Here is a 24,829-nt window from a genome sequence, read left to right as displayed (position 1 = left end):
GGTTAGCCACTGTGTGAGACGGGACGTTGGACTAGATGGACCCTCACTGGACTGATCCAGCAGGGCTGTTGTTTTGTTCTTACTACTGAAATCCAAGAACCCAACAGTGTCCTTGCTAGATCAGACCGGGGTCGATCCATCCAGCGAAGCAATCTCTTTCCACCCATGGCAGCCAGAACGCAGGAGAGCCACTTCCAGTTGGAACGGAGACCATTAAAGTAGACCAGCTGGCTCTGCTCCTAGGCAAACGAAGGTGATCTGCGTAGGGCGCCGGGTTTTGACGGCTGCCCCAAAGACAAAAGGTGTCTCCTCTGTCGGCTTGAAAGGGCATTTGGCACGATGAGGATTTTAAAATGTCTGCTGACTCTGGTCTTCGATAGCTGCCATGATGGGACGCAGAGGGGAAAGGCACAGATGAGGGGGTCCAAGATGGTTAAGGGGGTTGGAGCACCTTCCCTTTGAGGAAAGGCCGGAGAGTTTGGAACTTTTCTGTTTAGAAAAAAAGATGACTCAGGGTTCGTAGTGTTGCCAAGTCCATCTTCCACCCCCAGCGGGGGACTTTGGGGGTGTTCCTGGAGGGAGCGGGGCATTCCCGACGTGATGACATCACGTTGGGGACGTCCGCCACCCCCACTACCCGCCCGTGCGCCGGATCTCCAGAAACGGCAGTTCCCTGCACTTAAAGGAGCTGTCGCTTCCCTTTTAAATGCAGGAGCCAGCGTTTCCCCTTTAAGAGCAGCCGCATTTCCCTTTTAAGAGCATGAAGCTGGCATTTCCCTGCAAGCTTGCGGAGATCAGGCTTGGGAGGAAACACGGGTTCCACACACTTAAAGGGAGAGAGGTGGGTGTTGGGGGTGGGGCTTCCCCCGCCGGCCATCTGGCCAGCGGCTGGTAGAATTCCCCCAAAATGGGGGACCCCTGGCAAACCGGGAGGGTTGGCAACCCTAAGGGTTCGTAAAATTAGGCACAGGGTGGAGAGAGCTGACAAGGAGAACTTTTTCTCCCTCTAGCAAAACTGTAGAACTCAAGAGCGTCTGATGAAATCGATGGGCAGTAGGATCAGGACGGACAAAAGGAGATACAACTTTACACAGAGACCGATTAAAAGGTGGAACTCGCCGCCAGGGGATGTAGTTATGGTCACAGGAATAAACAGCTTTAAAAGGGGATTAGACAGATTCATGGAGGAGAGGTCTATCAGTGGTTACTACCCATGGTGACTAAGGAGAACCTCCACATTCAGAGGCACTAAAGCCTCGGAATATCAGTGCCAGGAGGCAACATCAGGAGAAGGCCTTGGCCTCTCTGCCCTGTTGTTGGCCCTTCAAGAGGAACTGGCTGGCCACTGTGTGAGACGGGATGCAGGACTAGATGGACCTTCACTGGTCTGATCCAGCAGGGCTCTTCTGGTGCTCTTCTCAGGGGAAGGTCTTGGCCTCTCTGCCCTGTTGTTGGCCCTCCAGAGGAGCTGGTTGGCCCTATGTGAGGCGGGATGCTGGACTAGAGGGACCCTCACTGGTCTGATCCAGCAGGGCTCTTCTGAGGTTCTTAAATATTGGACAGCCCTACTTCTATCAGGGCTATGTGCGTGCTTTTTCGGCTACTAGTAGCCACCAGCCGTCATTTGCAGCAATTCTAGCCCTCAGTGCGCACTGATGAAGTGTCTTCAGCCAGGACTGGAAGATCTTCTTCGCTATAATGACACATTACCGTGCCCCTTCCTGCTCTACACTCTGATGACCCCCCGCTTCTCTTTGTGCAGGCTTGGTGGGTCGGGTCTGACTTCAGAATGGGCCTTTGGTTCCTGTACACCAATGAAACCAACTGCACAGTTATCGACGAACAATTCCCAGGTAAGCCATCAACCAAGTGGTAAGATGGGGCTGGTTCAAAGGGTTCTATTGCCTCCTGGGTCCCTGCCCCCACTGGCTGACCCAGCTGTCAGTAGGGTGTGCCTAGGTTAGGGGTCCCCAAAGTGGGGACCTTGCTGGTGCCCGTCAAGTGTTTCCAGAATGAGGGCAGGGCCAAATGCGACCTTTGCCCAGCAAAGCTTCTGATTGGCCATTGGAGAACTGATTAGTTGTGTAAGTTTTTAAGAATTTGCTTTGGCAGCAGCTGTAACCACGACACAAGGACCTTCACTGTGTGACTGAAGGTAAGACAAGGCGGCCATTTTGTGGCTCCCTCTGCCTCCTATGGCAGCCATTTTGTGGCTCGCTCCACCTCCTACGGCAGCCATTTTGTGACCTTGCCCACTGTGCTATGTCAGAAATCCAAAGGTGCCTACAGGCTCAAATGACCTAGGTGATGACAAATCGTCTGCTGGCCAGATGGGGAGGCTCTGAAATACATTGCTGCCCTGAGCCAGTGGTTGGAGAACCAGTTTCGGATCGAGGCCCAATCTGTACTTCCTGTAGGTCACCCCGAGCCCGCATTTCCTGGTAAGCCACCTCCGAAATAAAACGAATGGTGTGCCATCGTTCTGCGAACATTTTCCCACCCACCCTGCACTCGATGGGGGAGGCACAAGGAACGCTAACCCAAAGGAAATTGCGTTGTGCATTCCCCCCGGCAACTTTGTTACCAAGGGGATGTGAATTGACTGGGGTGTGCAGCAAAAAAAAGTCAGTGTCTTTCAGTTTCAGGGATATCAGACCCCCCAAAATATTGGTAAATGTTGAATTTCCCCAGTTCAGTACCGGCAAAGTATTGGGACTGGGGAAATATTCGGTATTGCCGAATATATTCGGGTCTGATATACCCAAACGGAGTGAAGGAAGGCATGTTAAAATGCCTTCTGTCCCTCCGGAAGCTCCTGCAGTTTTCCCAGTCAATTTCACTCCCTGCCAGTCAGCTCTTAGGTTTAAGCCATTTAAACCTAAACAGCCATTTAAACCTAACAGCAGACAGGCCATGGGAGTGAAACTGACCAGGGAAAAACTCCTCTCTCTGCCTTCCTTTCTCTAGCTGACCCCGTGTAGCTGGAGAAGGGTAGGCAGGGAACCCAGGCTGTTTCCATGCCCCCGTCTCTCCCTGAGCCTCTCCGCTGCAGAGAGACTCGGGGAGGGAAGGGAAAGTCAGTGCAGGAATGTTTAAATGCCTTTCTTTCCCTCCCCGAACTCGGACCGGAGTGGCTCAGGCAGCAGAGAGGCTCAGGGAGGGAAGGAAGCATGTTTCCATGCCTGCCGTTGGCCCCCCCAGCCGGCCCACCGTGGTGGGCCGGCTGGGGAAGCCAACGGCAGACATGGAAACATGCCTGGGCTCCCTGCCTGCCCTTCTCCAGTTGCCCGTGGCTGTGGGGTGGCTGGAGAAAGACAGGCAGAGACAGCGCAGGCATGTTTAAATGCCTTTCTTTCCCTCCCCGAACTCGGGGCAGGCTGGCTAGGGAAGCCAAGGAAAGGCATGGAAACATGCCTGGGTTCCCTGCCTGCCAGAACTCAGGGAGGGAGGGAAAGAAAGGCATTTATACATGGCTGGGCTCTCTACCTGCACTCTACCTGCCCTGGTACACCTGGAGAAGGTGAGGCAGAGGGGGGGGGGGCTTATCCTGGTCGGTTTCCCTCCCACCGGCAGCTGTTAGGCTTAAATGGCTTAAACCTAACAGCTGACTGGCAGGGAGTGAAATTGACAAGGGAAGCCACAGGGGGAAGGGACGTTGGCATTCGGCTACCCGAAAACCAAAAAAGCCAAATAAATTCGGGAAACTGTATTCGGCCGCCTCCTGAATTTGCATTTGGCTTAGAAATACTGAATAAATACCTATAAGGCATTCATTCGATATTTTTTTTCGACTCAGGGAAGCCAAATGCACATCCTTAGAGTTGAGGCGCCCACTTCTCTTCCTGAAATGGGTTGTATGGACTTTTGGCAACCAGAAGGTGGAATTGGGGACCACCCCCAGTACCGCTGTGAAGCCCTTATGCTGTGGGGGTGGTGGCTGCTGCCAAAACACCTTTTAAAAAATCTACACAGACAATCAGATCTCCACTAGCCAATCAGGAGCCCTGATGGGCAAAACTCCACTTGGTCCCACCCACTTTCTAAGAACCCTCATCAGGTGCAAGGAAAAGAGTCAGTGGGCACCACAATGGAGACCCCTGCTCTATGAAACCGAGTCCCCCCCACTCCCATTTCATGAGAACTCAGGGAGAAGTAGATTCCAATGCCGGACGTCTGGGCCAGTCATCTCAAGCTTGTTCGGAAATGGTCTTGGAAGCTTAAATGGAGGCAGGGCTGGAGTGGCGTCTCCTCAGGTTTTCTGGGAAAGTTATTTTTGAAGGAAGCAGGTTCTGGGGCATCGGCCAGAAGCCGGCGGCTCTGATTGTCACGCTGCGTAGGAAGCAGGATGCAGGTGGGTCTTAAGAAGGGAAACTTAATGGGAGAACTTTTGTTATTTTTCTTGCAAGTCCCATTAGTAAGTAGGAAAACCAATTGTAAGGAGGTGGCATGCATAAAGCAATGTGGGGCCATGTCTTTTATTCTGCCAGTTTTGGCGCACGGTTGCTTTTCTTGTTTGGCTTATTTTTCTATTTCCATCCTACTTTTCTTCCTGATCGGGGACTCAAACCGGCTTTTCGCAGTGTCTCCCCGCCCCTTAATCTTTACAACAAGAACCCTGTGAGCAGTGCTCCCTCTAAGCTGAGTTAGTGTGAGCCAGCTCAGTTTTTTAGCCTCCAGCTCACACATTTTTGCCTTAGCTCAGGAAGGAGGGCTCCAGAGCAAACTAATTCATGCAGCAGCCATATCGCTCACTCACCACTTTAATGCCAGTTGCTCACAAAGCAGAATTTTTGCTCACAAGACTCCACAGCTTAGAGGGAGCATTGCTCCGTCCATTTCGTCCTGACCAGTGTTCCCTCTAAGCTGAGTTAGTGTGAGCCAGCTCAGTTTTTTAGCCTCCAGCTCACACATTTTTGCCTTAGCTCAGGAAGGAGGGCTCCAGAGCAAACTAATTCATGCAGCAGCCATATCGCTCACTCACCACTTTAATGCCAGTTGCTCACAAAGCAGAATTTTTGCTCACAAGACTCCACAGCTTAGAGGCAGCATTGAGGGGTAGGTTAGGCTCCAAGATTACATTTTGCCATAGAGGTTCACTGGGTTACCCTGGGCCAGGTGCACACACTCAGCTCTGGACCGTGCCGAGAAGGTGCTCGATCCTTCGACCACTGTGGGGTTCTGAATAGCTCCCAGAAGGAAAAAGAAAGAAACGTGCTCACCTTTCCCCCGTTGCTGGGCACAGGAGCACAGAGGAAGCAGTTTCAAAAGAGCAGGCATGACAGGATTAAACCCTGTCGCAAAAAAAAGATGCTGGGAGGGATCAGTCAGCCATAAGAACATAAGAGACGCCAATGTTGGATCAGGCCAGTGGCCCGTCCAGTCCAACACTCTCTGAGGGACCGCCTCTCCCCATATGTTCCCCCAAGGGCACTACGGTCGGGGACTCAACATCTGGTGATTCCAGGCCCCAAAGATACCAAACGTGCTGCAACCAGGGCCAGGGCCTTTTTGGTGGCGGCTCCGACCTGGTGGAATGAGCTCCCGGAGGAGATACAGGCGCTGCGGGACCTTGCGCAGTTCCGCAGGGCCTGTAAGACGGAGCTCTTCCGCCAGGCCTTTGAGTAGGAGCCGCCACCACCACTGTACCACCACCAATTGGAGTGCGTACTATTGGGGAGCGAGATGGCCCTGGGACGAAGAATGGATGGCAGTGCTGCCTGGAACTTACTCTGTTACTTTGTTGTTCTGGGACCCTCTTTACCAGAACCTTGTCTTGCGATTAAGGACTTTTATGACAACTAGAGCACCTGCACTTTCTTGTATTGTATAAATGATTGTTTTATTCTGTTTTTAATTGTATTAATCTTGGCATACGTGTCTCATCTGTTAGCCACCCTGAGCCCGTTTGGGGAGGGCGGGTTATAAATCTAAAAATAAATAAATAAATAAATTAAACACAGTGGCCAAAAATACCAGATGCCATCAGGAGGTCCACCAGTGGGGCCAGGACATTAGAAGCCCTCCCACTGTTGAATCCCCGAGCACCAAGAAGACAGAGCATCACCTGCCCCAGAGCCCCTATCTATACCTGGTGGCTAAGAGCCACTGATGGACCTCTGCTCCATATGCTTATCTAATTCCCTATTGAAGTTGTCCATGCTTGTAGCCACCACCACTTCCTGTGGCAGTGAATTCCATGTGTTAATCACTCTTTGGGTGAAGAAGTACTTCCTTTTATCCGTTCTAACCCGACCGCTCTGCAGTTTCATGGAGTGCCCACGAGTTCTTGTATTGTGAGAAAGGGAGAAAAGTACCTCTTTCTCTACCTGCTCTATCCCATGCATAAACTTATAAACCTCAATCGTGTCTCCTTTCAGTCGTCGTTTCTCCAAGCTAAAGAGCCCCAAGCGCTTTAACCTTTCCTCATAGGGAAAGTGTTCCAACCCTTTTATCATTCGAGTTGCCCTTTTCTGCACTTTTCCCAAAGCTATAATATCCTTTTTAAGGTGTGGTGACCAGAACTGCACACAGTATTCCAAATGAGGTCGCACCATCGATTTATAGAGGGGCATTATGATATTGGCTGATCTGTTTTCAGTACCCTTCCTAATAATCCCCAGCATAGCATTGGCCTTCTTTATTGCAGTCACACACTGTCTCCACATTTTCAGTGAGTTCTCTACTACAACTCCAAGATCTCTCTCTTGGTCAGTCTCTGCCAGTTCAGCCCTCTTATCCGTTGACAAGCCTTGATTCCAAGGTCCAGTCCGTTTGCAGGTCCCACTGCCTGTCACCAAGGAGACAGCAGCCAATGCACACATGCCAAAAAACGTTGACTGAAGTTGGTCTTTCTTTTTTGCAGACTACCCGGCCATCCAGGCCATGCAAGCCACCATGATTCTCGCCACCATATTCTGCTGTGTGGCCTTCTTCATCTTCATCCTACAGCTCTTCCGCCTCAAGCAAGGGGAGAGATTCATCCTGACGTGTGTCATACAGCTGATGTCATGTGAGTTGCCTCCTCCCGCTCCTCTCCGGCACTCACAACGCGAGATGCGGCCCAAGGAAGAGCCTTCTCGGGGGTGGCACCAAGATTACAGACCTCACTCCCCGGGGTTGTTCACCTGTTTTCCGTCGGTGGACAAAGGCTTTTCTGTTTTGTCCGGCGTTCCCTCTGCGATCTCCCTGTGGGTAGTGGGGTGGAAGTGCCGTCAGGTCGCAGCTGACTTACAGCGAACCTGTCGGGTTTTCAAGGCAAGAGAAACTCAGAGGCAGTGTTCCCTCTAAGCTGAGTTAGTGTGAGCTAGCTCACAGTTTTTTAGCCTCCGGCTCACACATATTTTGTCTCAGCTCAGGAAGGAGGGGGCTGCAGAGCAAACTAATTGATGCAGCAGCCAAATCGCTCACTCACAACTTGAATGCCAGGAGCTCACAAAGTGGAATTTTTGCTCACAAGACTCTGCAGCTTAGAGGGAACATTGCTCAGAGGTGGGTTCTCATTGCCTGCCTCTGCGTAGCAACCCTGGACTTCCTTGGTGGTCCAAATCAAGAGTACAAATCAGGCAAACTTATCTAAAGGGGCACTATTCTCTAACCAATTACCCTTTGGAATACAATCTGCGCCCATCAAAAAACCTGGCAAGCTGAAGGGAATTCCTAAATTTTGAACATTATTACTGAATAGTGTACTTTGACAACAGTCCAGTTAGGATCATGAAAGCAGCTGGCACACTTTTGAAATAAGAAAGTAGATGGGTCACAGTAAAAAACAACTGAGACTAGCAAATAACGTGACAATATGTCTTAAAGAACAATGACATAGAAAGGTTTTTTTTAACAAACAAAACATGCAACTCAAGTACAGTTATGCACATAAGCATTTGGTGTGCAATAGTACAAACTTCTCGGTGGAAAAAAGTCCAGAGACTTGCTGAAACATAAAAATGAAACTATTAATGTTGAACTCAAAATCATTTTGACGAAGATTCTGGATATTTTCTCTTCGTTCCGAAGTATTTCTTCAAAAATAACAGTTCTTAACAAAGAAGTCCAAAATATAATTAATAATTCAATAAGATTACAATTTCCTCTCTTGCATGAAGCAGTGAAATTGACATATATCATTTAATCCTTTTAATATGAATCCACGTAGATCAGGCGCTAATGTTCTAGTCTAAAGCCGCGTCAATCAGATAACTTTGCAGACGATGAAGCACCTGTTTGTACTTCCTCCGAGTGAAGGGCGGGGTATAAATCCAATCTCTTCTTCTTCTAGTATTGTTAAAAAACCCTTCTTTGTCATTGTTCTTTAAGACAACTGTTTAAATTGCATTTAAATATATTTTGTTGATATATTCTGTGCATATCGTCACAGTATCTGCTAGTCTTAGACACTTTTGAAATAGACAACTGAGCAATGCCCTTCCACCCAAAACATACACAGTTGCTCTTGAGTTGCTTCTTCCATGCAAAACCCCTCCCACATCAATACCCCACCCTTCCGCCAAAGACAGTGGCTTGGATCCATTGCAGATTTCCATGGACGGAAGGAGAGTCAGTTTGGTGTAGTGGTTAAGAGAACCGGGTTTGATTCCCCACTCCTCCACTTGCAGCTGCTGGATGACCTTGGGCAAGCTGTAATTCTCTCAGAGCTGTTCTTGAAAAAGTGCAGTTTCTGTTGGCGCTCTCCCAGCCCCACCTGCCTCACAGGGTGTCTGTTGTGGGGAGGGGAAGGGAAAGGAGTTTGTAAGCCGCTCTGAGACACCTTTGGGTAGTGAAGGGCGGGGTATAAATCCAATCTCTTCTCTTCTTCTTCATCCATAGAGCAGGAATTTGCGGCCTAGTGCTGCAGACCAAAATGCCGAAACGGTGCTCCCGGGAAGAAAAGAAGCCTCCCCCCCCCCAATAGCTGGTGGTAACTGCTAGTCAATTAAAACCTCTAAAAGTACAGGCCCCGCTGTTTAGAAATGTTAATTGGCAATTCTTAACATGTTTTATCAGATGACAACCTTGCATCAATATGTTAGGTAAAGGTTTCCCTTGCTTGAAAGCCAGTCGAATCTGACTCTAGGGATATGGTGCTCATCTCCATTTCCAAGCCGAAGAGCCAGCGCTGCCCGAAGACGTTTCCATGGTCATGTGGCCGGCATGACTAAACGCCGAGGCGCACAGAATGCTGTTATCTTCCCACTGAAGCGAAGTTAGGCTGGCAGGAGCTGGGGTCAGAGACGGGAGCTCACACTGTCACGCGGCACTCAGGTCTCGAACTGCCGAGCGACCAACCTCCCAGTCACTTTACATTTAAATTTGAGTCTCGTAGTGCCTTAAAGACCAAAGAAGATTCCCAGGGCATCCACTTTCAAGAGTCAAAGGTCCCTTTGTCGAGACACCTCTGCCTGATGAAGGGGATGTCATACCCCCCTACATCTTGCTCTCTAAGGTGACACTGGACTTGAAGCTAGGTGTTCTGCTGTAGACCAACACGTCTACTCTCTGAAACCATTTCCACTTGAACTATCTGCTTACCTGTTCGAACCTCTGACCGCCGTCAGCATCCAGTAGGCAGAGCTGCTCGTTCTAGACCCGGAGGAGTCAGCCGTGTTAGTCTGTTGCTGCAAAACAGCAAAAAGCCCAGCAGCACCTTTAAGACTAACAAACTATTGTAGCATAAACTTTTGAGAAACACAGCTCTCTTCGTCAGGTGCTTGGAGGGTATGAAGAACCTGGCCAGAGACATATAGGTAGAAAGGGGAGGGGGAGCAGTAAGTAATGAAGAAAGCTAAATGAGCCCATTCAACCTTTTTCATGACTTTGGCAACTGCTTTGCATTTACACGGCGCTTTCTGCATCCTCCCCCCCTCCCCTTACCAGTGTTCCCTCTAAGCTGAGTTAGGGTGAGCTAGCTCACAGTTTTTTAGCCTCCAGCTCACACATTTTTGTCTTAGCTCAGGAAGGGAGGGCTCCAGAGCAAACCAATTTATGCAGAAGCCAAATTGCTCGCTCACACTTTAATGCCAGTAGCTCGCAAAGTAGAATTTTTGCTCACAAGACTCCACAGCTTAGAGGGACCATACCACCTATATATCTCCGGCCAGTTTCTTCATACCCTCCATGCATCTGATGAAGACAGCTGTGTTTTTCAAATAGCTTATGCTACAATAAAGTTTTGTTCGTCTTAAAGGTGCTACTGGGCTTTTTACTGTTTTGCTTGTTCTATTGATTTATGATGGGACTCACACAGAACCTATGTCAACGCCTCCCTTTCCCCCTTACGCTGAGAATTTATAGCAGAAAGACACCAGGTGCAAGTCACACCAAGCCTCGATTCCCACGATCCCCCCAGTAAGATTTCCTGGTATGAATTTTCCTCCACTGATCTATCCAAAGAATTGAATTGTGACTCACAAAATTCAGCTTATATTGAAATTCACCAGTATTCATAAATGGTTTCTCCTCTGCAGGTATGTGTGTGATGACTGCGGTCTCCATTTACACGGATAGGCAGGAAATCCTTCACAGGGACGACTTCTACAACTTCAACGTCAGCAGCGGCCAGTTTGGATATTCCTTCATCTTGGCCTGGATCGCATTCGCCTTCACCCTCATCAGCGGCCTCATGTACCTCATCCTAAGGAAGCGCAAATAAGTAGCGGCTGGTGGAGCGAATGCCTCTCGGCTGCAATGACATTCCGGTCACACGCCTGTATATAGCAAGAAGGGGCCCTCCATAGTATAAAGTTCTCTTGTTTCTGGTTCCTCCCTCCCACCCCCCCACCCCCTGCTTTGACATTCTTGGCATGAAACAGCAAGGACTATGGGAGACGCAGGTGAATTGGAACGCCTGGACTCCCTAGGCACGGTCGGAGGACTTTAAAAGGCAGCCAAAGCGATATTCTTTTCTTGCACTGTTTTCAAACACCGGTAACCTTACTAGGTATTAACAAAAGGCAGGATGATAGCCGTCTAGATGGGAGGTTTGGAGCTGGCGGCGTAGGAGGTGCCTGAATTTCCTAAGGAGCAAATGGGTGTCGAGAGCTTCGTTAGGGAATACCCACACCGTCCAGGCCCCGCCGAAGTCTCTTGAGTTCACGCCGCTGGGGGAAAACAAACCTCCCAGCCGTGGTGCCTTAAGCGACTGAAGGCCGACACAGACAGAATTTGAAAGACAAGGTACTTCGTGCAGCGATGGTTTGATGCAAGAGCAGTGGCTTAGGGATTTGCGTTGGGATTTAGAGGGAAAGGGTGGCGTTAAGCGCTCTGGCCTTCCACTTTGATATGCTGAATGCATTGCCAAGAAGAGTTGCCAGGTACCCCCTGCTGACTGGTGAGGAGCAGTGTTCCCTCTAAGCTGAGTTAGTGTGAGCTAGCTCACAGTTTTTTAGCCTCTGGCTCACACATTTTTGTCCTAGCTCAAGAAGGATGGCTCCAGAGCAAACTAATTTATGCAGTAACCAAATTGCTTGCTCACAACCTTAATGCCAGTAGCTCACAAAGCAGAATTTTTGCTCACAAGACTCTACAGCTTAGAGGGAACATTGGTGAGGAGATGTACCGCAGCGAAGAGAGGTCAAGGCGGGCAAACATCACCGGAAATGATGTCACTGTGTCACTAGCAACACGGGGTCCTTTGGCGACAACTCTTATGGTAGGAGTCGTTTCTGGCCGTGGGAGTTTTTGCCCAAATACCAGAGCGTCCCACAGTGCTGGCGATGCCGTGACATAACTTCTGGCGAGCGCCAGGAGTGAGACTGCTGCGTTGCCAGCTTAGGCCTCTCTTTGCTCCCCCCCGTGGGGGCCTGGCAGCACGTATGGAATGAGCACCCCCGTAAGGGTTCGAAGGGCATTATGTCCCCCGATACGCTAAACCGCTGCGTTGGGACATCTGAGCAGATTCTCTTCTCACCAAAGCAGACGTCCAGAGCTACCTCGAAAGGAAGCGTCCCTCCCCCAAACCACTTGCCCTTTTACTGTACGCCTGGGAAGTTTCGCGGGTCAAAAGGGGCCGCGCAACGTTAAACCAAACGCCTTCTTCATCTCTGCTCTGACATTTCAGTCTTACCTTGGTATTTCCCCACGGTTTAAGGAAAACAAATTCAAACAGAAGGGAAGGGAGCGGGGTGTGTGTGTGTTCACCTCATTCCGAAAGGTAAACCTTAGCAGAGCAGGAGGGAAGTCCTCAAATCAGGAGTTGAAGCTAAATCGCTTGGCGATGAGACCACAAAGCCTGAATTAGCCCCGGGGGGGGGGGCTTATTCACATTACAAATATTTACTTCCGATTGTCTGCGGTCCCGCTTCACGGTAGCTCTTCCCCTAGGCCTCCACAGGCCATACTCCAGGGTATCAGTCGGCAGGTGGAAGTTTGCTTTCATGAGTCTTGCCTTCCGCACGGGAGCTGGCTTCCCCTCCATGGGGGCAAACGTCTGACTCCCTTAACCACGAGGACGGCTTCGCAAGACAGAATTTTCGCTGCCTTAAAAACAACAAGAAAGACCCGCCACGCACTCACCGAAAAGCACCAACGGTGAAGAAGTTCTTAACGTGCTTTCTAATTATAAGTAAACGTGCACGCTGCCAAGCCCTTTTTGCGATGTGCGAGAACTTAGAAACGGGAGCCAAAGGACACAGCAAATAGGGAAAGTCCTCTTCGACACAGTGTGGGTTGGATCCAGTGGTAGATTTCTAGTGATAGATTTTTCCTCAGGTTGGGGGGGGGGGGAGTCTCCCTAGGAGCCACATTTTGGGGAGCCCCTTGGGCCGCAGCGAGATGCTGGCGGTGAGAACGCCCTACTCTTCTAAACCGCACGCCTCCCACAGGATCCAACACATGTCTCTTGAGCATGCACTCCCGTTGCGGGAACAAACCAGAATTGGACCAGCCTGTTCCTGCTACATCTCCTTTCATGGCTGAAATCCCCAAAAGTAAATAGATCCGGGGACACCTCCCCTCCCTCTACAGCAGGGGGTCCCCAACGTTTTTTTAGTCTGCAGGCACCTCTGGAATTCTAACACAGCATGGTGTGCACGGCCACAAAATGGCTGCCACAGCTTCCTTCGGCCACAGTGAAGATCCTTGCCCGGTGGTGGTAGCTGGTCCTATAGTTAATTTTTCAAAAATCTGCACAGGCAAAGACCCATCGGAAGCCTTGCTTGGCAAAAGCCCCTCCAGGCCTGTCACCGACCTCACTGTCTCCCTGGTTCTGGGTTTTGACTCCCCCCTCCCTCCCCCCCACAGGGCACATCTGGCAGGCAGCTCCCGTGCCCCGATTTTGTGCCTCTCTGGAAAAGAACAACTAGGTTGGGTGGATCATTTTATACTTCTGAGTTTATATTTATGTAAAATAGTATGTATATGTACATACATATATCCCGTTTTTACACAGTTACATATCTGATCGCTTAATAAAGGCAAACGTGTTATAACAACTGGACGGGCCGTGCTTAATCTTTACACAAATGCAACGGCCACCCACAACTCCAGCCAGGACAATGGGGGCTGGGTTTTTTTACATCGGTCCAACTTTTTCTGGAGGTGGGGAAACGGAAATTTCCCAGCGTGTTTTGGATCTCTCGCTGGACAATGGTTTCTGGACCGACAGCCAAAGCGCCAGCAAAGGCAGTGTTAAGCTAACGCCTGCACTTTACATACCTAGTGTATGTGACAATAAAATTACAACTAGGATTGCATTGACGCATGACTTTAACTCTTTGATTCCGACAGTGCACCAAGGTATTTTTTTGGGGAAAACCCAAACTGTTTTCAGAATTAGACTCATGGTGTTGGAAAGGGTGCAGATGTCTGTACATTACGGGAACCATAAACTCAAAGATTTATCACCGTGCACTGATTCTGCCGCACAAAGACTGGCTGGGGGCGTCATAACCAGTCACGTCTGCCAAAACAGTTTTCAATCACATTTAGGACATAGCAAAATGTTTTTCACGACAAGAGATTAAAAAAACCCACACACATTATAACTCTCTCAAAACCGCATCAGATCAGAAACACGCCAAGAAGACCCAACGGGAATGAGAATGCTCTGAAGGATATCAAGTTATTGGTCACTCCTCTAAATCAAATTTTAATTTAGATTAATTTTTTTCCCCACAGAAAGGCACATTCTCAATAGCACCAATTTACAATGTACGTAACCCAACGTAAAAAGGCACTTGATTTTTTAAAAACCTATTTCTTCGGAGGCGAAACAAGACGACGCGCTTTTTCATCTTAGTGCCAGCGGGTGAAATGAAAATGGAAACGCAACGGCGAAGGGACGGGGTCTTCCCCGTGCACGGCTGATCCCCCATGATGCAGCTCTCAGAGGAAATACCCACCAGGCAGGAAACGGAAATGGCACCAAACACTTATCAGATTATGTCAAAGGATAAACTCGAATACTTTCCCAATATACAGAACCGTGCCGGTGACGCTATGGGCGAGGGGCACAGCAAGTAAGAAACATTTTAAAAGGAGTGTAAACAGTTCGCAGGGTGTCGGCCCAGAGGTAAGTGCAAAACGGAGAACAGGATGCGAGATGTCCCCAAAGTGTCAGAGGAAGGAGGCTGCCCACTGTCTCTCTCTCTCTCCTCTCCACCCCGAGTAAAAATTAACCGGTAGTAATCGACTGAATATCACAGAAGGGTCCGAAGCGTCCGAAAATATCCTTGGACTGCATGGCGAAGTAACACTTGCCGGCCGCCGCGAACTGGGACAAGGAGCAAGCCATTGGGAGGGACATCGCCTTGATTTCGTTGGTTTTGATCCAGCGGGACCGCGTGCCCTCCCTTTTGTTCTCCAGGCAGATGAACAAGTGGAAGCTCTCGATGGGGGCGCACCGGGGGTCCACTTCCTTGACGTTCCACTGTAGGGCGATGCCTTTGGGGTTCTGGATCTGGGCGACGGCCAGCTCGAGCTTCTGGGGCGGGAGGGTGTCTCTGAAGCCGTTCATGTGCTGCGGGTGGAGGCGGATCTTCGGCAACGGAGGGAGGTGGGGAAATGACACAGCGATCTAGAGAGGCAGAAGCATCGGTTAAGTCCTGCTTACCGGGCCGGCGGCCCAAAGGTGCAACAGAAAAAAATTATACTTGCTAGTGTTCCCTCTAAGCTGAGTTAGCGTGAGCTAGCTCACAGTACTTTAGCCTCTGGCTCAACACATTTTTGTCTTAGCTCAGGAAGGATGTGGCTCCAGAGGAAACTGATTTATGCAGCAGCCAAATCGCTCGCTCACAGTGTTAATGCCAGCAGCTCACAAAGTAGGATTTTTGCTCACAAGACTCCCCACAGCTTAGAGGGAGTGTGACGTGCTTGCTTATAGGGGAAACGGGTTTTACCTTTAAACACTCTCTGAGTACATAAACTTGGTAGTTTTCTGCTGCCACCGGGAATTAAAAATTCCAAATTTCTCTCTTTTGGTAGTATGACCTAGGGTTTGGGCACTTCAGAGGACTACGTGGCCATGTGGAAGGACTGTACTGATTTCTGGGATAAGTTTAAACAAAACCTGATTTATTTAATAAAGAACAAAATAGGTTTCTGGTTATTTTGAACAGTTGCTGACCAGAGTAACATTGTCAATATAACTGGCAAAGCTTGGTGCTACAAACAGTTTCTCAAACTCCAAACTCCACTCTGACAGGCTTATACACTCATGTATACATATATATAGCCACACAGTCTAGTCTCTTTGTTTTATTCACACTGAATAGAATCAGAATTCCGTAGTCACACAGACTATGTTCTCTTTTTAAGCTTCACACAGAATCCTTCATAACTCTGTCTTCAAAACGCTTCCATACTTGTCTCTCTCATATCACAGAATCTCTTCAGAGACACACACACACAGAATCCTCTGAGTCAGCGGCCAATCAAATCACACTTGTCACCCTCTATCACTCTTCTCATATTACTGCATTCAAACTAAACATTTAAAGGAACACACACACCAAAACATGGAATCATTACAGGGGAGCACTGAAACCCCAGCATTTTTGGGAAAGCAAACCAGAAGCCTTTGGAAACCTGCTCTTGGGGACGTCACCACAGCAAACTGACTCTTTGCAAGGCATTGCGAATTATGGTAGTTAAAGGGTGCTCGGAACTTCTAATTCATGACCACAGGACCCCATGTGGATTGGCTAGTGCTGCTTGTTTGTTGCACTTATACCCAACTTTTCTCCCCAACGCGGACAGAAGGCTGCTTATGTCAGGAGTGTCTAACTCATTTGTTATGAGGGCCGGATCTGACATAAATGAGACCTTGCTGGGCCGGGCCATTCGTGTAGCGGACCCAGGTAGTGGAGATATAAACTTTAGAAAGGACACAAACACAAATGGGTTTTTTTAAAAACTTAAAAACATGCTTAAATCACTAGCTCTGTACGCTGCAAACCTACTTTTGCTTAATTGACATTCACCACAGAAATCTCACGCTCAGAGTTCTGAGTCTAGGACCCAGGTTGAAATATGAAATGGCTGAGCGATTAAGAGAGTCTGGCGAAGCGAGCTATGATGCAGCAGAAGCAGCAGAACTGGAAGCAGGAGATGGCCAGTTCCACTGCGGGCCTGATGGAAGCCCTCCAGGGGCCTAATCTGGCCCCTGGGGCGCATGTTTGACACCCCTGGCTTACGTGGTTTTCCACTCTTCTGGGGGTTTTTTGCGACGGCCCTCTGAGGTAGGCTGGCCTGAGAGCGTGCAACTGGACCACAGTCACTCAACAAGCCTCCGTGGCAGAGCAGAGGGCTTCGAACCTGGGTCTCCCAGCTCTTCACTTCACACTCCAACCACCACACCACGCTCACTCTGAAAGCAGTAGACCGCAGAGGTGAACCAGGACTGTACCCCTGGTTCTTCGAGTCTGTGCCCAACCCGCCTCTCCACGGAACAACCGACAATGTGGCTGGATATTCAGCTGCCGGGGATATGGTCATCTGGCATGCCTCCGTGTGTGGGGGGGGAGAAAAGCACTGCTAAGTGAGAACCAAGTCGTGATTACTCTATTTCAGAAATACAGGGAAAGCACACATTACCCAAAAACATTTAGAGACCAACAAGATATTCAGGATATAAAGCTTTTGAGAGTCAAAACCAGAGGTCATTTCGGGGGGGATTGCGGGGGATCGCAGTTCCCCCGGGGGAGGTGCAGGGGGGCGGGGCACACGACGAAGCCCCACCCCCTGCTTCCGGCCGCCCCGCTTCCAGCCCTCATTCAGCCAGGAGGAGGCAGGAGAAGAGGGAGGGTAAGTTGCTTCCTCCCCGCCTCTCCCCACCCCTGCCTGCCTGGGGCCAGGGAGGGCCTTGGCGGGGCTTCCTCGCACTCCCGCTGGCCTTGCAGGTCCACCGCCGGGCCCCTGATGTCAGGGGGTGTGGCATATGCTAATGAGTTATGCTAATGAGTTCCCCTAGCTCTTTTTCTACGAAATGACCCCTGGTCAAAACTCCCTTTTCTCAGATGCAGGTTGGAATGTGACGAAGGGAACTTTGACTCTCAAAACCTCATGCAAAGCTTCTTGCTCTCTAAGGTGCAACTGGACTCAAATCCAGTATCTGATGAAGGGAAGAAGAGGTGGAGGGAGAAGAGGGGAAGGGAGAAGAGGAGGTGGGAGAAGAGGAGGAGATTGGATTTATACCCCACCCTTCACTAACTGAAAGAGTCTCCGAGCGGTTTACAATCGCCTTTTCCCTCCCCCTCCTCACAACAGACACCCTGTGAGGTAAGTGGGGCTCAGAGAGCTTTCTTGAGAACTGCTCCTGGGAGCTCTGAAAGGGCTTGTGACTGACCCAAGGTCACCCAGCTGGCTGCACATGGAGGAGTGGGGAATCAAACCCAGTTCTCCCATATTAGAGTCCGCGCTCCTAACCACTACACTGAACTGGAGCTATGGCTCTCAAAAGCGCGTACCCCCAAAATCTTGGCAGTCTATAACGTGCTCCTGGACTCAAATTTAGCTGTTCTACCAAAGACTTCACATTCCTAGGATCCAAGATCACTGCAGATGGTGACTGCAGCCGTGAAATTAAAAGACGCCTGCTCCTTGGATGGCAAACCTAGACAGCATGATAAAAAGTAGGGGCATCACCGCATGGTCAAAGCAATGGTATTCCCAGTAGTCATGTATGGCTGCGAGAGTTGGACCATAAAGAAGGCCGAGCGCCGAAGAATGGATGCTTTCGAATTATGATGCTGGAGAAGACTCTTGAGAGTCCCTTGGACTGCAAGAAGATCAAATCAGTCAATCCTAAAAGAAATCAACCCTGACTGTTCCCTGGAAGGCCAGATAATGAAACTGAAGCTCAAATACTTTGGCCACCCAATGAGAAGGGAGCACTCCCTGGAGAAAACCCTGATGCTGGGAAAGATTGAAGGTCAAAGAAGACGGGGACGGCAAAGGATGAGGTGGTCAGACAGTGTTATCGAGGCAACGAACATGAAATTGAGCAAATTCTGGAGGACGGCGGAAGACAGGAGGGTCTGGCGTGATGTGGTCCATGGGGTTGCGAAGAGTTGGACCCGACTGTGCGACTGAACAACAACAATTGAAGACCAGAACAGCTACCCTTTGAAAGGTGCACCAGAACCCTGTATTTCAATCCCTGTTCACACACAGCATCATTCTCTGTTTCCAATATTTATTTCCCAGCCTTGCCCAGCAGAACTCATCACGGCTGGCCTCGAGGGAGTCATTAACTCTTCAAAACTCATTACAACATGATGATACACTGAAAATAAGTCGCCACCGCTAAGTGCTAAACCACACACGCGTTGCACGGTCCAGGAAGGTCACACAAGGCAACTGAACATCACTGTTTACTTTTCTGAATCGATGGGCTGTGCAGGACAGAAGAACGTTTAAGAAGCACCTGTTTTCCACAGCACCCAACAAAAGCAGCGGGGGAGGCGGGCTGAAGAGTGTGGATTCCACATGATAGCCAAACCCAAGGTGTCCCCTTGGTCTTCACCTGAACGAAGGCTGGCCTGGCGCAATCCACAGGCCTGGTTTGCCAAAGGTAAAGGTTCCCTTGCTCAAAAGCCAGTCGAATCCGAGTCTAGGGTTGCGGTGCTCATCTCCGTTTCAAAGCCAAAGAGCCAGCGCTGTCCGAAGACATTTCCGTGGTCATGTGGCCGGCATGACTAAACACCAAGGCGGACGGAACGCTGTTACCTCCCCACCGAAGTGGTACCTATTTATCTACTTGCAATTTCTTGCTTTCGAACTGCTAGGTTGGCAGGAGCTGGAACTAGAGACGGGCGCTCACTCCGTCATGCGGCACACTCGGGTCTCGAACTTCTGAACTACCGACCTTACACAGCCCGCAGTTCAGCATCTTAACCACTTGAGCCACCGCAGCTCAAAGGTACACCACAGTAAAAACAATCAGACTGGAGCTTGTTGAGACTGTGCTTCAAGCATAATGCGGCACTTTTCGGAGCGGCTGCCAGAAGGACAAAGAGGATTGTGGCACCCTTGCAAGCAGTGTTCCACCTAGGCTGAGTTAGTGTGAGCTAGTTCACAGTTTTTCAGCCTCCAGCTCACACATTTTTTGTCTCAGCTCAGGAAGGATGGCTCCGGAGCAACCTAATTTATGCAGGAGCCAAATCGCTTGCTTGCAACTTTAATGCCGGTAGCTCACAAAGTAGAATTTTTGCTCACAAGACTCCACAGCTTAGAGGGAACATTGCTTGAAACCAGTGTTCCCTCTAAGCTGAGTCAGTGTGAGCTAGCTCACAGTTTTTTTAGCCTCCGGCTCACACATTTTTGTCTTAGCTCTGGAAAGATGGCTCCAGAGCAAACTAATTTATGCAGGAGCCAAATCGCTCACACACACCCCTTTTGACACAGGCCCCAAGATTTACTCTGGAGGCAGATTTCACACAAATATATACACACTGGTACGGGGGAAAAGAAGCCGCTGCAAACAGTGGGGGCTAAAAGTTCACAAAAGGGAGTTTTACTGTTTTCATTTCAATTTCCTGCCACCACGAAAGGTCACTGTTTGCACCTTGAATGCATTTGCTCTTCGCAGAGAAACATCGCAGACTTACTGGCATCACCTATTATTTTGGCTTCCACTCGTAACCTGTTTGCCACGTTTTAAAATTCTCACTTACTGTAAACAAACAGTCTCCAAACAGGCCGGCAAAGAATTAAAACAATAACAAAAAAGTACAATTTGAAATGAAAAAAACCTAATATGAGTATGAATATCTATCTTTATAGATAAATATATGTCTCTATCTATCTATGAATCACCAGCGGGAATTAAGATTGCTGGGGAAAAGATCAACAACCTCAGATATGCAGATGATACCACTCTAATGGCAGAAAGTGAAGAGGACCTTAAGAGCCTCTTGCTTAGAGTGAAAAGGAGAGCGCAAAAGTGGGCTTGAAGCTCAACATTAAAAAAACTAAGATCATGGCATCCGGCCCCATCACTCCTTGGCAAATAGAAGGGGAAGTCGTGGAAGTAGTGACAGACTTCATGTTCCTGGGATCCCAGATCACCGCAGACTGTGACAGCAGCCATGAAATTAAAAGACGCCTGCTCCTTGGGAGGAAAGCAATGGTGAACCTAAACAGCATGATAAAAAGTAGAGACATCACCCTGCCAACAAAAGTCCGCATGGTCAAAGCAATGGTATTCCCAGTAGTCATGTAGTGCTGCGAGAGTTGGACTATAAGGAAGGCCGAGCGCCGAAGAATAGATTCTTTTGAACTATGGTGTTGGAGAAGACTCTTGAGAGTCCCTTGGACTGCAAGAAGATCAAATCAGTCAACCCTAAAATAAATCAACCCTGACTGTTCCCTGGAAGGCCAGATAATGAAACTGAAGCTCAAATACTTTGGCCACCAAATGAGAAGGGAGCACTCACTGGAGAAGACCCTGATGCTGGGAAAGACTGAAGGTCAAAGAAGACGGGGACGGCAAAGGATGAGATGGTTAGACAGTGTCATAGATGCAACGAACATGAAATTGAGCAAACTTCAGAGGACGGCAGAAGACAGGAAGGCCTGGCGGGATCTGGTCCATGGGGTCGCGAAGAGTCGGACTCGACTGTACGACTGAACAACAACAACAACCTATTTCGCACGTAAGAATCAACAGCACATAGCCATCGGTTTGCAGTAGGTTTGCCAAGTCCATCTTCCACCCCCAGCGGGGAGTTTGGGGGCGTTCCTGGAGGGGGTGGGGCATCCCAGGGGTGGGGCATCCCCAACGTGATGACGTCACATTGGGGATGTCTGCCGCCCCCCCCCCCACCTGTGCGCCGGATCTCCAGAAACGCAGGTTCCCTGCACCTAAAGTAGCCGGCAGCCGGCGTTTCCCCTTTAAAAGCAGCTGTGTTTCCCTTTTAAAAACGAAGCTGGCTTTTCCCTGCAAGCTTGTGGAGTTCGTACTTGGGATGAAACACGGGTTGCACACGCTTAAAGGGAGAGAGATGGGTGGAAACGCAGGTTCCCTGCACCTAAAGTAGCCGGCAGCCGGCGTTTCCCCTTTAAGAGCAGCTGCGTTTCCCTTTTAAAAACGAAGCTGGCTTTTCCCTGCAAGCTTGTGGAGTTCGCACTTGGGATGAAACACGGGTTGCACACGCTTAAAGGGAGAGAGATGGGTGGAAACGCAGGTTCCCTGCACCTAAAGTAGCCGGCAGCCGGCGTTTCCCCTTTAAGAGCAGCTGCGTTTCCCTTTTAAAAACGAAGCTGGCTTTTCCCTGCAAGCTTGTGGAGTTCGCACTTGGGATGAAACATGGGTTGCACACGCTTAAAGGGAGAGAGATGGGTGGATGTGGGTGTTGGGGGTGGGGCTTCCCCCGCCGGCCATCTGGCTGGCGGCGGGCAGAACCCCCCCCAAAACGGGGGACCCCTGGCAAACCGGGGGGTTTGGCAACCCTAGTTTGCAGAAAGTGTTGCTTGCAGAAAGTGTTGCTTGAAAACTAGTAAAAGGTAAAGGTAAAGATTCATAGATGCAACGAACATGAAATTGAGCAAACTTCAGAGGAAGGCGGAAGACTGGAAGGCCTGGCGTGATCTGGTCCATGGTGTTGCGAAGAGTCGGACTCGACTGTGCGATTGAACAATATCTATCTATCTCTCTATCTCTCTATCTGTGTTTGTATGGACAGTATGAAATAAACACTGCCCCATCAAATAGCAATATGAGAACACTTATTTCAACAAAAACCTATGCACCATCAAATGTCTTTCAAAAATAGAAATACGCTAATCTGACCTCTAAAGAGAAGACCTCGGACAAATACATTTTTGGGGGTGTTTTTGCATCGTGTGTGTGTGTGTGTCCCTGCCTGGAAATCACAGTGACCTCTGGCGACTACTACTGAGGCATGGAGGCATGATAGCCTGCCCCTGCCTCCTAGCCCTGGTATTCCTTGGAGGTCTCTCATCCAAATACTTGCCACGGTTGGCCCTGCTTAGCTTCTGAGCTCTGACAAGATCGGGCTGGCCTGGGCTATATCCAGATCAGGACCTTGGACAAATACACTGACGGACAGCATTTCAGAGCCTGGTCTCTTATCTGTGAGAAAGTCTGTCTCCTGTCTGTGCGCCTGGAGCCGGGCCTGGCGGGAAACCCAAAGCCATAAGTGCATACGCACCGGTACCGTTTTCTTCTCTTTCTCTAGAGAATGTGCCTACCTGCTGAATGAGGACAACTGGTGACACATCTGACAGAGAGGGAGCTAGTCCACAAAATCGTGTGTCAAAACAAATGCCTTTGCTTTTAAGATGCCCCAAGGCACACTGCTGTCTTTATTACCTGGTGATCAAGCGCCTGAAATTACAAAAAGAAAAATCCTTTTGGAACCCTCAAATTTCTTTCCTAGCCTGAGTCGCCACTCGTCAAATAGAAAGTCGATGGTCCCATTCTGACCAGGAACATGGCCGAACAGGGCTGTCCCCAGAATGTCTTTATTCGTTTATTAAATTTACATGTCCAAAGACTTCTCCGTGGTCATGTGGCTGGCATGACTGGACACTGAGGCGCACGGAACGCTGTTACCTTCCCCACCGAAGCAGTCCCTATTTATCTACTCGCAATTTCTCACTTTCGAACTGCTCAGTTGGCAGGAGCTGGGGCCAGAGACGGGGAGCTCACTCCGCTATGCGGCACTCGGGTCCCGAACTGCTGAACTACCAGCTACTATTGGGAGCTAAATGGAGCATGCGTATTCCTCCCATTCGTAACAAAAATGAAAACTACTGTGCATGAACCAATGCTATAATGAATATTTAATAAATGTATATTGATAATCATGCTGAGTCTACAAACCTTTAAAATGATTATCTAATATGTTCTGGCGGGGTATAAATCGAACAAAATAAATAAATAAATAAATGAGCTAATTTTACCTTGTGTTAACTAGTTACTGACTAATATATACGCAACTCAAATGAAATACTCCCAATTCCACCACCATATGGGAAACAAAATGATGAACCAAAAAAACAGCCTCTAGAATCCAAGAACTGTCTTTCATATGCACACCCGAATACAGCAAAAAAAGTGGGTTCAAAGTACAGAAAAAAAGTGGGCCGCTTTGGTGACTCTAGAACCGGCCGCTTTGGTGACTCTAGATAACCTTGGGCCGATCGCACGCCCCCGTAACCCACTTTTCCCCTGTACTTTTGAACCCACTTTTTCCTCTGTATTTTGGGTGTGCATATGAAAGACAGACTATGTAACAGTGTCGTTGCGTTATTAGCTATTATAAATAACATTGTTAAATACAGTGGAGAAACTGTATTTCACTTCATCCTAAACGCTGAGTGTCAGCCTGTTTTCTGGCTTACTAGTTGTAGCACCCATGCTGGCAGAACAGAATCCTGGCCGCACGCGTTGGGACCCGCGGACTGGGACAAAAGAATCTGTACTAAAATTTAATACCTCCTCTGTCAGCTCTATCATCGGCTGGGGTGGCTTGGACGTGGTGCTTTCGGGTGATGGACTCACGCTGACCGAGACCTCTTCTTCTTCTTTTCCAACACATTAAAAAAAATAATAATAATAATGTGGCACTTAAAAACAATTTGCTGCATTCAAACCACTAACGACAGTGATCACGGTGAGAAATCAACTCATCACGGGACTGCACAAGAGCTTACTTTTACACAGCAGAATATTACGCTACTGCTTACATATAATACTTCGTCATTTAAGGTAGCCCTCCTTCCCAAAAATACCGTCAAGATAGTTTCCAAATAGATTGACGTGAAATAATAACCACAGTCAGAGGAGCGTTAGGAAACGAAGACCAGCAACAAAAAAATCAAAACCTTTTAGAACAGATTAGTTGTTGTAGATTTTCCAGGCTGTATTGGCCATGGTCTTGGCATTGTAGGACCTGACGTTTCCTCAGTGGCTGTGACTGGCATCCTCAGAGTATAACACAGAAAGAGGGAGTACTCTCTGTGTTAATCTGTCACACTGTTTTTGCTTGGTGGCGACAGATTTAACCCATCGGTTGCCAGCTCATGGTGAGAAGGCCCCTGCCTTTACTGGCTGCACATCTCCCTTTTGGAAGAAGGGGGTCACATGGAGGGAAGCATCTGATTAGAAATGCTGAAGGCCAGGGGGCCCCCCCGAATTTGAAATGGGGGGGGGGGGGGGGGAAGGAAACATGAATCAGCAGGTGGAGTGGAGGAGAGAAACCCAGCCCATCTTCACCTGGTTTAGTATCCTCTTCTTCCGTCAAGTCAATCAGAAATTTGGTCTGCAAAAGACGAGAGCAGTTGATCAAAGATGGAATCAACCTCATATTTTAATAGCAGTGTTTTGCTAAAACAGCAACAAAACCCTGAAGGGTTTTGGCAAGGAAGAGCG

The 24,829-nt window shown here is 49.1% G+C and overlaps 2 protein-coding genes across 3 annotated transcripts in view; one reads left to right on the top strand and one right to left on the bottom strand.

Annotated features, from left to right (window-relative positions):
• The window catches only part of EMP2 (epithelial membrane protein 2), a 31,653-nt gene extending 20,293 nt beyond the window's left edge, over positions 1-11,360 (top strand). For both annotated transcript variants that reach the window (XM_015409928.1, XM_015409929.1), the window contains exons 3-5: positions 1,763-1,853; positions 6,863-7,009; positions 10,461-11,360. In XM_015409928.1, the coding sequence (XP_015265414.1) occupies positions 1,763-1,853; positions 6,863-7,009; positions 10,461-10,645 (423 nt within the window). In that variant the 3' untranslated portion in view covers positions 10,646-11,360. The remainder of the gene's footprint in view (positions 1-1,762; positions 1,854-6,862; positions 7,010-10,460) is intronic.
• Positions 11,361-11,488: 128 nt separating this feature from the next.
• The window catches only part of ATF7IP2 (activating transcription factor 7 interacting protein 2), a 60,712-nt gene continuing 47,371 nt past the window's right edge, over positions 11,489-24,829 (bottom strand). Inside the window, exons 12-14 of the mRNA XM_015409876.1 lie at positions 24,674-24,719; positions 23,894-23,982; positions 11,489-15,007 (exon numbers count right to left, since the gene is read on the bottom strand). Coding sequence (XP_015265362.1) covers positions 14,606-15,007; positions 23,894-23,982; positions 24,674-24,719 — 537 coding nt within the window. The 3' untranslated portion in view covers positions 11,489-14,605. The remainder of the gene's footprint in view (positions 15,008-23,893; positions 23,983-24,673; positions 24,720-24,829) is intronic.

This window comes from Gekko japonicus, unplaced genomic scaffold, assembly GCF_001447785.1.
Source record: "Gekko japonicus isolate JY-2015 unplaced genomic scaffold, Gekko_japonicus_V1.1 scaffold78, whole genome shotgun sequence".
NCBI classification, from domain to species: Eukaryota; Metazoa; Chordata; class Lepidosauria; order Squamata; family Gekkonidae; genus Gekko; species Gekko japonicus.
The sequence above is the reverse complement of the archived record's forward strand: the minus strand, read 5'-3'. Positions and strand labels throughout refer to the sequence as shown.